The 15,117-nt window shown below is 26.9% G+C and overlaps 1 protein-coding gene across 2 annotated transcripts in view; it reads right to left on the reverse strand.

The window, feature by feature from the left end:
* The window catches only part of LOC100212717 (procollagen-lysine,2-oxoglutarate 5-dioxygenase 1), a 40,731-nt gene that overhangs the window by 19,886 nt on the left and 5,728 nt on the right, over positions 1-15,117 (reverse strand). Inside the window, exons 3-11 of one of the 2 annotated variants that reach the window (XM_065804436.1) lie at positions 14,318-14,454; positions 12,718-12,832; positions 9,123-9,171; positions 6,087-6,193; positions 5,604-5,687; positions 5,181-5,244; positions 4,263-4,459; positions 2,935-3,066; positions 2,600-2,823 (exon numbers count right to left, since the gene is read on the reverse strand). In XM_065804436.1, the coding sequence (XP_065660508.1) occupies positions 2,600-2,823; positions 2,935-3,066; positions 4,263-4,459; positions 5,181-5,244; positions 5,604-5,687; positions 6,087-6,193; positions 9,123-9,171; positions 12,718-12,832; positions 14,318-14,454 (1,109 nt within the window). The remainder of the gene's footprint in view (positions 1-2,599; positions 2,824-2,934; positions 3,067-4,262; positions 4,460-5,180; positions 5,245-5,603; positions 5,688-6,086; positions 6,194-9,122; positions 9,172-12,717; positions 12,833-14,317; positions 14,455-15,117) is intronic. The other variant, XM_065804437.1, reaches the window with a different exon arrangement.

The raw sequence follows: 15,117 nt of genomic DNA on the forward strand, positions 1-15,117 counted from the left end.
ACAAAAAAAAAAAAAACCATTAAAAAATTGTCAAAAAAAATAGGCACAAACTTTTTAATTCACTTCTGTTCTACTTTCTTGTCAACCCAACTGTTTTTCATAATTATTTTATCAATTTTCATGTCAGTTTGACCTCAGCTATTTCCCATAAAAAATTACTTATGATGACCAGTTTAGTCACATTTAAAGCTTTATCAAATAATTTGATAAGACCTAAAAGTAAATATACATAGAAATTGGTCAAAAAGCAGTGAAGTAACAAGTGAAGCAACAAAGTAGCAAATAATAGGTATGAACGATGACTCAATGATCAATAATAGAGAAATAGCAAGAAAAATAAAAATTTCAGAGAATTGCGTCAGACATACTCTAAAGACATTTAAAATAACAGGATTAGGATTGATGCAGGATTAGGAAGGTTGAAAAAAACTACTGAACACAGCAATAGTCTTATATTTTGTAAAGTAAGAGCCAATTCGATGTTAAGTTATCATGAACTCACTGACGCATTCAACAAAAACCGTGAAAACCATATTTTGTCAAATACAGTTAGAAACATTTTCCTAAGGAAAAAAATTGGTGTCTATGCAGCTGTTAGAAAACTTATGTTCAGAGTTCGGCTCACAAGATTTATGTGGTATAAGGAGAGAATTAGGTGGTCTTTGAAGAAGTGGAAGCAAGTAATTTTTAGTGATAAAAGTAACTTTGAAGTAATAAATAAAAAGTTCTTGTTAAAAGATTTAAATCAAAAAAGTATAGTAATCGCTTTGTTGTAACGAAGTTGCAAAGTGGCAGCGGCAGTGTTGGTATTTGGTGAGAGTAGCAGTGTGTAACACTTATACAGGTTGAATCAACCAACATATATAAGAAAAAAACACTGATTATTGTAATTGTAAACAAAAAATAGATTGCCCTCTAAATGGAAAATGCCTTTCGAAAAATATAATTTACTAGTGCATTGTTTCCTCACAAAATAACCCTGATAAACAATATATTGGCTTAACCGAGGGGAATGGAAAAAACGTTATGCCAACCACAAACAATTGTTTAAACACAAAAAATATTCAAAAGAGACTATGCTGTCAAAATATATTTGGGATTTAAAAGAAAAAAAAAACCAACTTTAATTTACAACGGTCCAATCTAAAAATTGCCCCTGTCTATAATAATGTTACCAAAACCTGTATACTATGTTTGCAAGAAAAATTTGAAATAATTACTCATTTAAATCAAAAAAATTTATCAATAAAAAATCTGAATTAATTTCTAAATGTAGGCACGAAAATAAATACCTCTTAAAAAATTATAAAAACAAATGACCAAATTAAACTATTCCCATTCCAAAGAAATTTATTTAATAATTACTTTCTGTAACTTCCCGGTAACAAAAAAAAATATAGTAATTAAAAATTTTTTTATAATAATTTATAACTTCCTGAAAAATATTTTTTTCTATAAATTGAACTTTTTTTGAGATTTAGTAACTCTTCCTGATGATCCAGCAATGGTGAAACTTAAAGTAGAAGATAAAAGTTAGATAAGTGTTTTTTACTAATTTATTATTGCTCTGTTCTTTAAAAACATTGAGCACTCTATTTGTAAAATACACTAACATAATTTACATATATATATATATATATATATATATATATATATATATATATATATATATATATATATATATATATATATATATATATATATATATATATATATATATATATATATATATATATATATGTATTATATATATATATATATATATATGTATATATATATATATATATATATATATATATATAGAAAGAGAGAGAGAGAGAGAGAGAGAGAGAGAGAGAGAGAGAGAGAGAGAGAGAGAGAGAGAGAGAGAGAGAGAGAGAGATGCTAGAGAACTGCATGGTTCCATCAGTGGATATGCTGATTGATCAAAACGAATGATAGCAATTTCAACAAGATTTGGCCCCTACCAACACAGCTCGTACAGCAAAAGCATGGATGAAAGAAAATAAAGTAGATTTAATGCCCGGCCCAGCTCAATCACCAGACTTGAATCCAATTGAATCTACTTGGGCTTGAATGGACAAAGAATTAGTCAAGATGCAAATACGATCCATAAATAGTCTCAAGCAAGAATTAGATACCATTTCAAGAAAAGTTCCAAACAAAATCTGCAACAACCTTGTAAAATCAATGCAAAAAAGATGTGCTGCTTGCAACAAAGCTTGTGGGGATATTTTAAATACTAGCTTCGATGTTTTTTTGTTGCTTTAATTTTTTATATATTGCAGTTTTTTATTGATATTTTTTGTTATTATGTTTAATAACGTTTTTATATACAATTTTATGTTTTAGTACGCCATAAAATACGCAAGATTTGCCTAAAAAAGATTTTTCTTGCAAATAAAACAAAATTTGTTCCATATCTTCTTTAGTATTTATTTAATGGTAGTTTAAATATGCTTTAAGCAACAAAATTTTACTGCGTCTATTTTATTTGAAAGCACCGTGTATATATATACATATATACTTGAGTAAATTTTCCTGTAACAATATAACTATCTAACGAAATAACTTAAACTTTTAAAACATAAAAAAAAACCTGTTTTGTTCGATGAGCATTTGCAATGTTTTTGTGTTTGATAATGTAACTATAGAATCTACAGAAAGATAGTAATCACATTTTACATGTTTGCAATGTTCAAATGCAAGATGTCGTGTTTCTTTTTCAGTTAAAAATGCTGTAGGACGCTTATAGGTCACAGATAAATATTTGGTTTCAAATCTTTTTAACCAATCTTCAACATGAGGATCATGATGAGGATCCTAAAAAATGTAAATATGTTTTTTTGAATATTACTTTATTTTAATATTTTTGTTAATAATATTATAAAAACTTTAATATGTTTTATTTATTATGTCAATTACAATAATTACCACACTATGAATGAAAATGTCAATTTTTTCTTTAGGGTATTCCAAATTTGAAATGTGCTCAAGATAGGACGTGACAAATGGAGTTGGTGCAGGAATAAACAGTCCAATAAGAACTTTTGGCCAATTTGCGACCTAATAGACAAAACATCTGTATAACATAAGTTGATAATGTGTGCAAATATCAAAGAAAATATTTAAATCTTATGCCTTTGTATTTTTCACATATTTTAGTTTCAGCATTTTAATGATAATCATTCAAACAAAACAGAAAAAAACAAAAAATATATAAAACAAAAAAGATCTAAAAAAAATCAGTAAATAATTCAGACATTGTTTACTATGCCTGAATTGTTTAATGATAATCCATTTCAGCCTCATTACTTGTTACAACCAAAAATGACTTTTCAAATCCTTCAAGATGCCAATATAAATGTCTATATTTGGCCAGATATAGCCAGATATAAACAATTGACTGGATAAAAATATCTGTATCTAGCCAGATACAAGATATAAATGTCTTTCTTGTATCTAGCCAGATACAAATTAGGAATGTCTATTGTGTATCTAGCCAGATACAAATTATGAATGTCAATCTTATATCTAACCAAATATATGCATATGTACAATCAGGTTAAATAATCAATGTTAAAGTTTTTTTTTTAATATTAATGATGCAGATTTTGTTGAAAACCATTTCCCAAAAAATGGTTTTAAAAAAAATTGGCCTGCTCCCACCCTTTACCTCCCCCCACCCAATCTCTATATACAGAATTAAGGAAGGTAAGATTAAATAATGTAAACAACAAATTTTGATTATTCAAAAGATATAATCAGATCAGGTGAAGCATCAAGAACAACAGTTTTCTCCAGCTAGGGTCAGAATAAGAGAACTGTTCTAATATTAAAAGGTTAATTGTTAAAAACTAAATAAAAAATGTACAAAACTTGTCCAGTGTGTTATTTATGAGTTTGTCTAAATACCATATCTAGTACAACCCTAATGCAAACTCCAAACTAAAGTTATCAAATTTTTAAAAATTTCATAAGTTTGAGTGTCCTTTTATTTTGTTCAATGTGTTCTTTTCTGGTTGCACAAATCAACCAAACAAGCTTTGCATTTACACATATTTAGTTTAAAATTTAAAAAGTTACTAATAACATTAAATACAAATGAATAACATGAATCTTTCAGTTCATTAACTAAACACTAACATAATGCTTGCTCTGACAGACAGTACTTACTGAAACTTTAGATAAAGCTCTAAAAAACTAATCTAACCTGGAAAACACTCAGATTACAAGATACTTATTAAATCTCTTAGTAGTACCTCTACATCTTGCAGTAAAAACGTGTTTTCTTTACATGACTTGCAACCATCTGCATATGTCCAATAATCACCAAGATAGTTGCCAAGATGACTTAAGTGGTCTTTGCTTGGTCCATTTCCATGTATAACAATTGGATATGTACCAAACCTTTTGTTCCACAGGTGATTATCCCCATCAAAGCGAAGTTCTACATCATCTAGAAAAAAAAATTGAATCCTGAGATATAGTAATGCAAAATTATGAGGACCCTAAAAACAATGCATAAAAAATTAAAAAACAATTTATAACAAAATTGAGAAATGAAAAATCTTGTTGAAAAACTTTAACTAAAATCTTTTTTACACCCAACAGTTAACTAAAAAAGCTTTCTATATAAGATAGTAAGTTTATAAAATTTTCAAAACTAATTCTTTTATTTTTATAACTTATTATTTAAACTTTCAAAAACCTTTGGTTTAGAACTATGTTATGTTTTGGAAGATAGTAAAACACTTAGATAATTTTATTGAACTTTCTTAGATAATTTTATTGAACTGTATTGCACGAATATAAATGAGATATATGTTAAAGGTTCACTGTCTAATCAATAATATTATTAAAAATTATAATAATTATCAGTCAAATTCACTGCACTAATTAATAATTTTGTTTAAATTGGACTGAAAACATTGAAATTTTTTATTTGATAAACAAGTTTAATAAATTACTAAAGCTTTTAATGTTTTATTTACAATACATATAAAAATGCTAAATTTCGTATTTATTTTAATATTTGAAAAATTAATTAGGTTAAATTAAGACAAGCGATCTAAAAAAGAATGATAAAATTTTTTTAAACTCAAAACAAAACAAAACAAAAATACTAATATATATTAAACACAACAATTAAAAAATAAAGTCAAAAAAAAAATCCGCACCTTGATTGCCATTTAGATTTTGAAATAGTTCTGCTTTATTATCCAACTTAATGTTGTATTTCTCCTTTTTTTTAAAATAAATTAAATAAAAGAATTACTTAAAAAATTGTAAAATTAAAACCAACATTAGAACTTTTGTTAAAACATCCAAAACACCAGTCAAAAAAACAAAAATATAAAAATACTAAAACAGGCTGAATAAAAGAATTCCATTATGACAAAAGGCATTGAACAGAAAAGACCAACAAACACAAACAACTCTCAAATCACTATTAAGTCATGCAACAAAAGTTAATATGCAACAACAGATATTATGTAATAACAGGTCTTGTACCAACATTTAAGAGAAAAAACATTTTTATGTTACATACAAGTGAATTTTTACTTGGAATCCTTTTACGTAGCTGTAGTTGAAAAACTTACTGCTACTTCAGCTCTATTTGAGAATACTGGAGCTGGTTTCCACGTAAATGAAAATAAAGATCTTTTGCAACAACATTGAGTTATCTTTTAACACAAAAATTTTAGAACTTTTTAAATTACTGTACTATAAATTAAATGAAAAAAAGAATATTTTTTAGCATAGAAAAAATAAAATTTCAAGATAATCCAATGAGATGCTAAGAAAATCCAATGGGCTAATATAAACATCCAATAAGCTGATAAAAAAATGCATGGAAAAGTTTATTATGAAAATCTTTCATTTAGCAGTAAAAATTATTTTCATAAAAAATATAACTCTTTCCAACAAAACTTTAAATTACGAACTGATTAAATATTCTTACATTTTAAAAGGTAACGTAATTATATAAGACAAATAATAAACATAAAAAAAAATTCATAGTTTGTTAGTTATTCTTTGAACATAATAGAGATTTTTTTCAAAATCTTTAATTGAAAACTTACTCTGTGTTCAAGATATATTTGTGTATAGTACAATTGATCATCATCAGTGTGGTTTACAGGTTTTGCAGATAAAACTTCATAAACTTTATTTGCATAACCAATAATTCCTAAAAATATTTCATTTTATAAATACTTTTTTTATTATAAAAAATTTTTTTTTATAATAAATCAAAAAATACAACCAAATTATAATAAACATAAGTAAAATTTTTTTATTTATATATGTGTATGCAGGCCTTGGCAGAAGTAATTAAGTGCACAAGAGGTGAATCGCCCGTCTAGAAGGCATGTGGCGGGTGACGCGGACAATAAGCATTTACAGGAGCTTTTTTGATGTTTAGATAAAAAAGCTTATGGATAAAATAAAATTAATTATGCTTTAATATTAGTTTTTATAGTTTTACACAATTTAGTCATTAGTATCATAAATACATCAGAAAATAATCACAAGCAACCATTTTTTTACCTAATATTTGTTAATTCAAGCATCATTTTCTAGAAAAACTGTTAAAAAGAACTTTGCATTTGACGTTACAATTTTTTAAATTCTATTTTAATATATACATATACAACCCTCGGAATAAGGTGCACACAACTAATTCTAAAAAAACATTAAGTTTTAGTGTTTTAAAAAAATTTTATATTTGCATGAACTTTATTTTGCCAGTGTAAACTGACTGACATGTGTGTGGAGGTGGGTGCGGGTAATCGTCTGTCATTCCTGCCAAGGGATATATACATATTTTTAAACATCTTTGCTTCATACAAGGCTGCAAGCAACCACTAACTAGACTTGGAAGTTACAGGAAGAGAAAAGATGAAGATTGTAGAGCAAGATAACGATTGACAGACAACTTAAAAGATTGCAAATTATATGAATCAGAAAAGCAAGATGAAGGAAGCAAGAAAACATCAGTTCCTTGGAATTCCAAAGAACTCGAGAAAAAAAACTAGAGATATAAGAGTTTTTGGAGCACTTAGGAACAGTCACAGAAAAAGGATGAGTCTTAATTGAATGACGAGTAACACAAGAATGAATTTTAGTAGATGGCACAAGAGACACTAGCTCTTTAGAGCAGTACCCATTATAGTATTTGTAGAAAAGAGAAAGAGAAGCAACATTGTGACAATGTGATAATGGTTGGAGATAATGCAAGAGCAGGTCCAACTATGTTTACAATGCGTTTTTGCACCTTGTTTAAAAGAAAAAGGGCATCATTAGAAGATCAGCCCCAAATATGGCTACAGTATTCCATAAAAGGTTGGATTTGAGATTTATAGAGATAGAGAATAGAATCCGGAGTAAGAATAAAGAGAGCTCGATAAAGAGATGCAACCTTAGCAGATGCTAATTTTGCAACGGATTTGATATACGGTTTCCAAGAAAGTTTGGAAGTAAGAGTTAATCCTAGAAGATAAAGGGTAGATGACTCATCAAATACATTACTGTTCTTAATTATAGGAAGATCTAAATTATTACGATAACCATTGGCTGAAAAAAATTGAGCTTTATCTGAATTCATGTTCACCAGCCACTGTGAGCCCCATGCTGTAACGGAAGTGAGATCCTTTCCAAGCAATTAGAGAGTGTTGGCTTCTTATCATGATAAGAATAAATGGTAGTATCATCAGCAAACAATGCCACCTTAGATGTGAGAATATCTGGAAGATTGCTAATGTAAATTAAAAAGAGTATAGGGCCTAGGATAGAACTTTGAGGAACCCCTGAGGTTACAGAATAAGAAGAAGAGTGCTGTCCATCGAGGACAAGTTTTACACTATGATTGGAAAGTAAGTATTCAATAATCTTCAAGATGTTGCCAGATACACTGTAAAAAGAAAACTTATGGAGAAAACCAGCATGTTAAACTATATCAAAAGCTTCAGAAATGTCAAGAGCGATGGCCTTAACCTCTCCACCTAATGCACTAATCTAATGCACGATAAAACCTATCGGTTATTACTGTTAGCAAATCACTGACTAGGATCAGAAATAAATCAAGTAGGAAAGGTAAATGATTCGAGTTGTCTGGAAAGTGAGTTTGAAAGTATTAGAGTATTAGGGACCATTAGAGTTAGGGATTGAGAAAGGCAAAAGTTGTGGGCTTTAATGCTTGAGTTACTGACACTAGAGCCAAGCCATTCAGTGTGATGAGCATTTAAGTCACAGACAACAACAATATTGGCAATGATGGATTAATAAGGAGGGCTTGGTCAATATGATCAGAAATAACATCAAAAAGAGTGCAGTCTTGAGATGAAGGAGAGCAATATAGAACAACGAGAAAGGCAACAGAGTAAAGTTGTGCTAAACAAAAGCATATAGAAGAATAGTCTGTTGATTCAAACCTAGTTGTGAATTCTTATGAATGTAAATGCCCATGCCAAGCATGTTACTATTGGAGTCTTTACAAATTAAAGGAAGATAACCATCAACACTAAGATCACTAGATGAGACAGCTGAACTCAAATTAGTCTCACAAAGAGCAAGTAGGTCTTGTGAACTTTGCAAGAGATAAGACTCAACAGCAAAAAAGTTACTTCGAAGACCATGAATATTAGTGAATGATAGGTTTTGAGAACTTCCTGATGACGATGGGTTTTTGTGTTTTATAGCTTTTGGTACTTTATTCATTTTTAAATTTATTAAAGAACTTGACTCAAAGCATAGATAATTTCAGTACACTATTTAATAGCCCAGGCAATTGCCTCATTACTATTAATAAACCCTAAGCCGTAACAAAGCCTCTCTGAGAGCTACCACAGAGTTAGGGAAACCTGACTACCAGCCAGCCTCAGAACCATAAAACTGAGTTTTAGAGCTGTACTCTCCATTAGGATATAATAAAATTACTCAACCAAGAGCCCCAAGACAGGAGGTGTTAAATATATACATGAATATATATATATATATATATATATATATATATATATATATACATATATATATATACATATATACATATACATATATATTTATATGTAAATATATACGGACTTATATATAATTCACATAAAATAGAAATAAAAACATACCACCAGAACATAGGTATTTATATCCAACATTCACTTTGGGATACTTTACCTAAATAAAAATTCAGAAAATTTTCAGACAGAACATTTAAAAAAACAAGGAGGAAACAAAAAATAATGTTGTTGAAGAAGACTGCATTAAATGACTAGATGAAAAAATAGCTACAAATAAAGTTGAAGTAAAAAAAAGATAGTTCATATTAAAAACTTTTTAAATGAAAAGTTTAATTTGAATTAATAATTAGAATAAATTAATAATTAAAATAAAGAAGATTAATTTGTAGTAATTAAGATTAGTAGACCAGTAGAACTGATAATCTGATAATTCATAAAGCTAGGTCAAAACTTGCGATTTTTTCAAAATTACTCTCAAATTATGGTATTCACAACATGCTCAGCTTGATATATATATATATATATATGTATATATATATATTTATATATATACATATATATATATATATATATATATATATATATATATATATATATATATATATATATATATATACATATATATATAGATATATATACATATATATACATATATATACATAAACATGTATATATATATACATACATATATATATATATATATATATATATATATATATATATATATATATATATATATATATATATATATATATATATATATATATATATATATATATATACATATATACATATACATGTATATATACATGCAATGCTTTATAAAAGGCAAAAAAAAAAAAAGGCAAAAAATTCAAAATGAAAAAATAAAAAAATGCTGATTTCAATGCAAATATTTTTGATAGAGTGGACTATTTGATGAATATGAAATTATTACTCTTTAAATTATATGGATAAAATATAAAATTATTTAACTAATAAAAAATTATTACATAATAACTTTTATTTTATGTAATGAACTATATCTTTTATATATTAATTACTTTAATATATTATTCGCTTTTATTACGTAATTTTTATTTGCTGTAATAATTCTTAAAATGCCTGCATTCTACAATAAGAAAATATAAAACATTTCTATAAGCAGTAAAAAATTTTAAAGCTCTGTCTAGTATTTTTAATCAAAAAGTTGTTAGTAAGTAAATAAAGAGCTAGTGTGAAAACCCAAAGACAATGCTCATCAAAAGAAATACTTCATGGTAAAATAAATGACGCAAAAGCTCTCGTAAGAAACTGTTTATAGGAGCAGCTAGCATGGCTTGCCATGTTTGTTTTAGAAGAGCTTTTCTCCACTCTTGCACTCATTTACCCCCACCAAGGCCTAAATACATATATATATATATATATATATATATATATATATATATATATATATATATATATATATATATATATATATATATATATATATATATATATATATATATATGTATATATATATATATATATATATATATATATATATATATATATATATATATATATATATATATATGTATATATATATATATATATATATATATATATATATATATATATATATATATATATTCTTTTTAATTTGTGAAATTGTATTTGTTATTTGGCTAATATTAGTTTATTTGAATTATTAATGCCAGTAAAAAAATTAGAATCTATAATTAAAGAATTGCAGGTGGTCAAAAATATCAAAATATAAAAGTATGGTATAAATGCTATGATTTTTTATTTAAAATAAGGTACTTAAATGTATCGCTCCTTAGCAATGGCATAAGAATGAATATACATCACTTTTGATGTTTAATATAGCCTTAGTATAATTCTTTATTATCATTATTTTCTTTTTTAGTAGAAAATAAAATAAATATATTATTTTTAATAATCTTAATATTAATCAGGGATGCGGAGTCCTAAAAAGGACTCCGGATTTGAAAGTCACAAAAAGATTACTTTATCCTAGTTTTTGGTATCCAGGAGCTCTAAAAATATAAATAAGTTTAAGGACTACTAATAGGAAAAAAATTAAGACTTTTAGGTTAGAGGAACAGTCATTTTTTGAACCCGGAGTCCTTAAGTATAATGGCGGCAAGGACTCCAGGACTCCGGGTTTAAAAACCGGGTTTTTCTTATAGCAGATCATAAGTCAGCAAACACGTTTAGAACTTCTGGACATTACAGACTTGGAAAAAGTAAAGATATAAAGCCGGAGTCCTTTTACGACTCCGCATCCCTGATTAATATTAAGCTCAGTTACAATGGTTATAACGAATGTAATTGGCTAAAATAGAAAATGCTAATGTATAATTGGCTATATATGAAAAGTCTAATTTAATGCGCTTAGTGACGGTTATTAGTTAACTGACATTAAATGAAATTGTTTTAAATTTTTGATTTGATATTGCAAAAATCAGGTAATATATTTAATTTGAAATTATTATTTTAATTGTTTAAATTGTTTGTTTTTTCTGCATGAGTGTCTACTACATGAGTGTCTGCTACATGAGTGTCTGTTACAGCCAAATAAACTGGAAATTCATTATACCCAAACATGTCTTAAATGCAATTTATAGTTTGTTTACAACAATTTTTTATTATATGTTTGCAACAACAACATTCCATTTGGTAGGAAAGTCGTCTTTTTTGGCAGCGAGGGCTGAAGTTGTAGAAGCATGTATAAAATGTTCATTACATAGCCAATAGTTGCAAAAGTTTGAATTACTTCAAAAATAAGAGTATATGATGGGTAAGGAGAGTTTTTACAATAGCTATTAAAACACGGTAGTGGAATAATACCTGTCAAAAAGAAAGATTCTTTAAAACAGTGTATTGAAACACCACATCAGTGCATAAATAGAGAAATGGCGCAATTGTTAACAAGATATTTGAAGATGATGAATAAGATGATTATGCTAAATGAGTGATTTTAACACTCATTAATGTAGATTCATTGTCAATCATTATTAAAGTTTTGTGAATCCTCACCCAGGTCCTTCTGATGTATAGGCTGAGATGCTGATAGGTTTTAAATGTTAGTGTTCAGTGGGTATCATAAGTTTCAGTTTATGCAATTGTATATGAAGAATAAACCTAAAATGATTGGAAGAAAAGTTAAATGATCAAAATTTAAGAAGCAAAAATGCACTAAAATGTGGTTTATATTGAGGACAAAAATTTATTAAGAAAGAATTATTGTCAATAAAATAAGAAGCACTGTATTTATCAATAAAACAAAGTTTGACTTTAGGATAGTAAAGGAAACAACAGATGAATTCGTTTGTGGATTTTGAAAATGCTTTTGACAGAGTATCCAGTCTTCTCTGTTTAGCCAGCGCCTTAACGCTAATATCTTTTCGTGCTCGCCCACATGCCCGCAAAAACTTTGGTGAGTGCATAAAAAAGCACTTGCCAAAAAAATAAAAGCATTTAGTTTTAAATTGCAACAAAACTTTTTTGTTCATTTGTTCAATTTTTTATGAAATGGGGCCTTTTTTCACCGGATTTTTTTTTTAATTATTTATTCTAGTATTTATTCAAAGCATTCTTTTCACTATTTTTGTTTTAATTTAAATTAACCACAGTAAAGTGGCTTCCCTGATTGTAGTGGCTCTCTTGGCCTCGGGAGGTAAATAACACAAAAAACAAAAACAAAAAAATTAATGTATACCGCTAAAGATTTGTCAGGCCAACAATAGTCTTCTGCTGAGATGAGAATTTTTGCCTCAGTTTTTAAAAATCTTTTCAAAATTTCATCACTTCCAGCATTTATTACTACATCATAACTAAAACAACAATGTTGCACATAATATATATGAACATCATTATATTCTTATATATATATATAGAATAATTTTCATTAGATTAATAGCCCCTGACCCTAACAACTAAACCAACTAAACCCCAAAACCTAAAAATGTTTCTAAATGAAGGGAAAAATAATAAAAAAAGGTAAAAAAAAATATATAGTAAAAACAAGGGAAAAAATTTTATAATGAAAATTCAAAAGGAAAATCGTTTAAAAATTAGACAACCATATAAAGAGAAAGTACAGAAGTTCTTTATTTGAAGCTTTTGTTTGTTTTCGATAAAACGTTTTTCAACTATTATTAGGAAGATACTTATATCTTAACTATAGATATATAATAAACAAACTTTTAATATCTCAACTTGAGCAAACACAACTTGATTAAATGGTTAAGATTTCAATCCTCTCCATCTAATGCCAACTTGTTATTCATAGTAAAAGAATGATTCTAGCATGCGTTGTTGATAAATTTTTATGAATAATGTTTTAAAATTATCTTAAAAAATTGGAGAATATACATGGAAAAAAACAGATGAGCATAAAAGTCATAACATTACATCACAACTTTGCTACAAAATAAAATATGAGTAGCCTCCTCTACTCTAGTATCCCCTCATTCTTGGGCAGGTGAATATAGTAAAATAAGTAAATAAATGATGAATCACACAAAATTGAGTGTTTGTTATTGGAACAAGAGATAAGAACTTGCTCAAGCAGTAACCATGGTAGTATTTATTAAAAAAAAAGAGGTAATCATAGAACAAAGAAAAAAAAGCCTGAGAGCTAGTGAAAATCAAACTAAATTTTTAAACCTTTTAAAACTCTGTGTAATAGAGACAAGGCATTATCCGAAAAAAAAGTACTAAATACAAGGACCTATATAGGAATTATAAAGATGGAGAGTGGAATCAGTAGTAAAAAAATGGCAAGCACAAATGAAAAGATTCAGTAATTTTAAGAAATGTTTTTAGACTTTTCTTATAATAGTAAGAAAACTGATTGGGTGACAGGTGTTACAGAGTGATAGGTGTAAGAGTAATCTCTAGTTTTTACAGCAAACAGAAAACTTTTGTTTAACACTTGTTAAACAGTTTAGAAAATCTGTGACTGAAATGATTGACAATGATGATGAAGAAGAAGAAAATGATGATGATAAATTTTTCTTAAAATAGTATAAAACAGTAATAAGCATACAAAGTACAAATCAACCACAACTACAAAGTAGTCAAATAAATACCAACAACACAATATCAAAAAATAAATTGAAAAAAATGTCCAGCCTATTTCATTAATATTTTTTTGCATATAATGTTGAAAATTCTGATTTAATGTGCTAGAGCACATTAAAGAATATGTAAGAATGTTATAGCAAATTTTGAACAAAGCTTTAAATTCTTTTAAGCATTAACACCTTCAAAAATTACAAATAAAAAGAAACATAAAACAAACAATGATAACTTACGAATCTGTAAACATTAATACAAGATTTTCATTGTTTTTGTATTTTCTTAAAGCCTTTTTAAGAATGTTAATTTTTTGACCACCACCAGGTCCATTCTCTAAATCTCCACCTTCCCATTTTTCATTTAAACCATAAACCTAAATAAATTAAGTAAACTTTAACTTTAGGATTTCAATTTGTAAATAATAATGATAAAATTTTATAATAATAAACAAAAGAAATTGTTAGTATTAATTTGGCTAAGATTTCCTAAAACTGTTTGACTGTTGAAATTTCATTCACTACTCTTAAACTGTTTATCGTGTGTTATTTTTAAAAAAAGAACAGAAAACCTTACATTTATGCATTTATTGTTTATTTGGATGTTTTTTTGCCAACCCAAAAAAAGGGCACTAAAATCTAGGATTTTCTTTTGAAGCTTAATTACTAATTACTTAAAACTAAATAACTAAATACATGAACCACATTTTTCAAAATATAGTATATGAATTATTTTATGCAAAAAAAAAGAAGCTAAATCAAAACAAGTTCTAACTATGTTAGAACTTGTTTTGATTTAGCTTCTTTTACTTCAACCCCAATATAATGAACTTTTGCTAGTCCTATATAACTCTATATAGGGTAAAATGCTTTTTACAAAACTTTAAATAATGATTTTTTATTATTTCTAATGAGCAATAAATTGTAATTTAAAATTTATACAATTATTTGAAAATAGAATCAACTTGGTTATCAATACATTTTCAATTTTATATTAACTGCATTTATATACAATAGTGTAGGACATCTAATTTATAAAT

This window comes from Hydra vulgaris, chromosome 09, assembly GCF_038396675.1.
Source record: "Hydra vulgaris chromosome 09, alternate assembly HydraT2T_AEP".
Lineage (NCBI taxonomy): Eukaryota > Metazoa > Cnidaria > Hydrozoa > Anthoathecata > Hydridae > Hydra > Hydra vulgaris.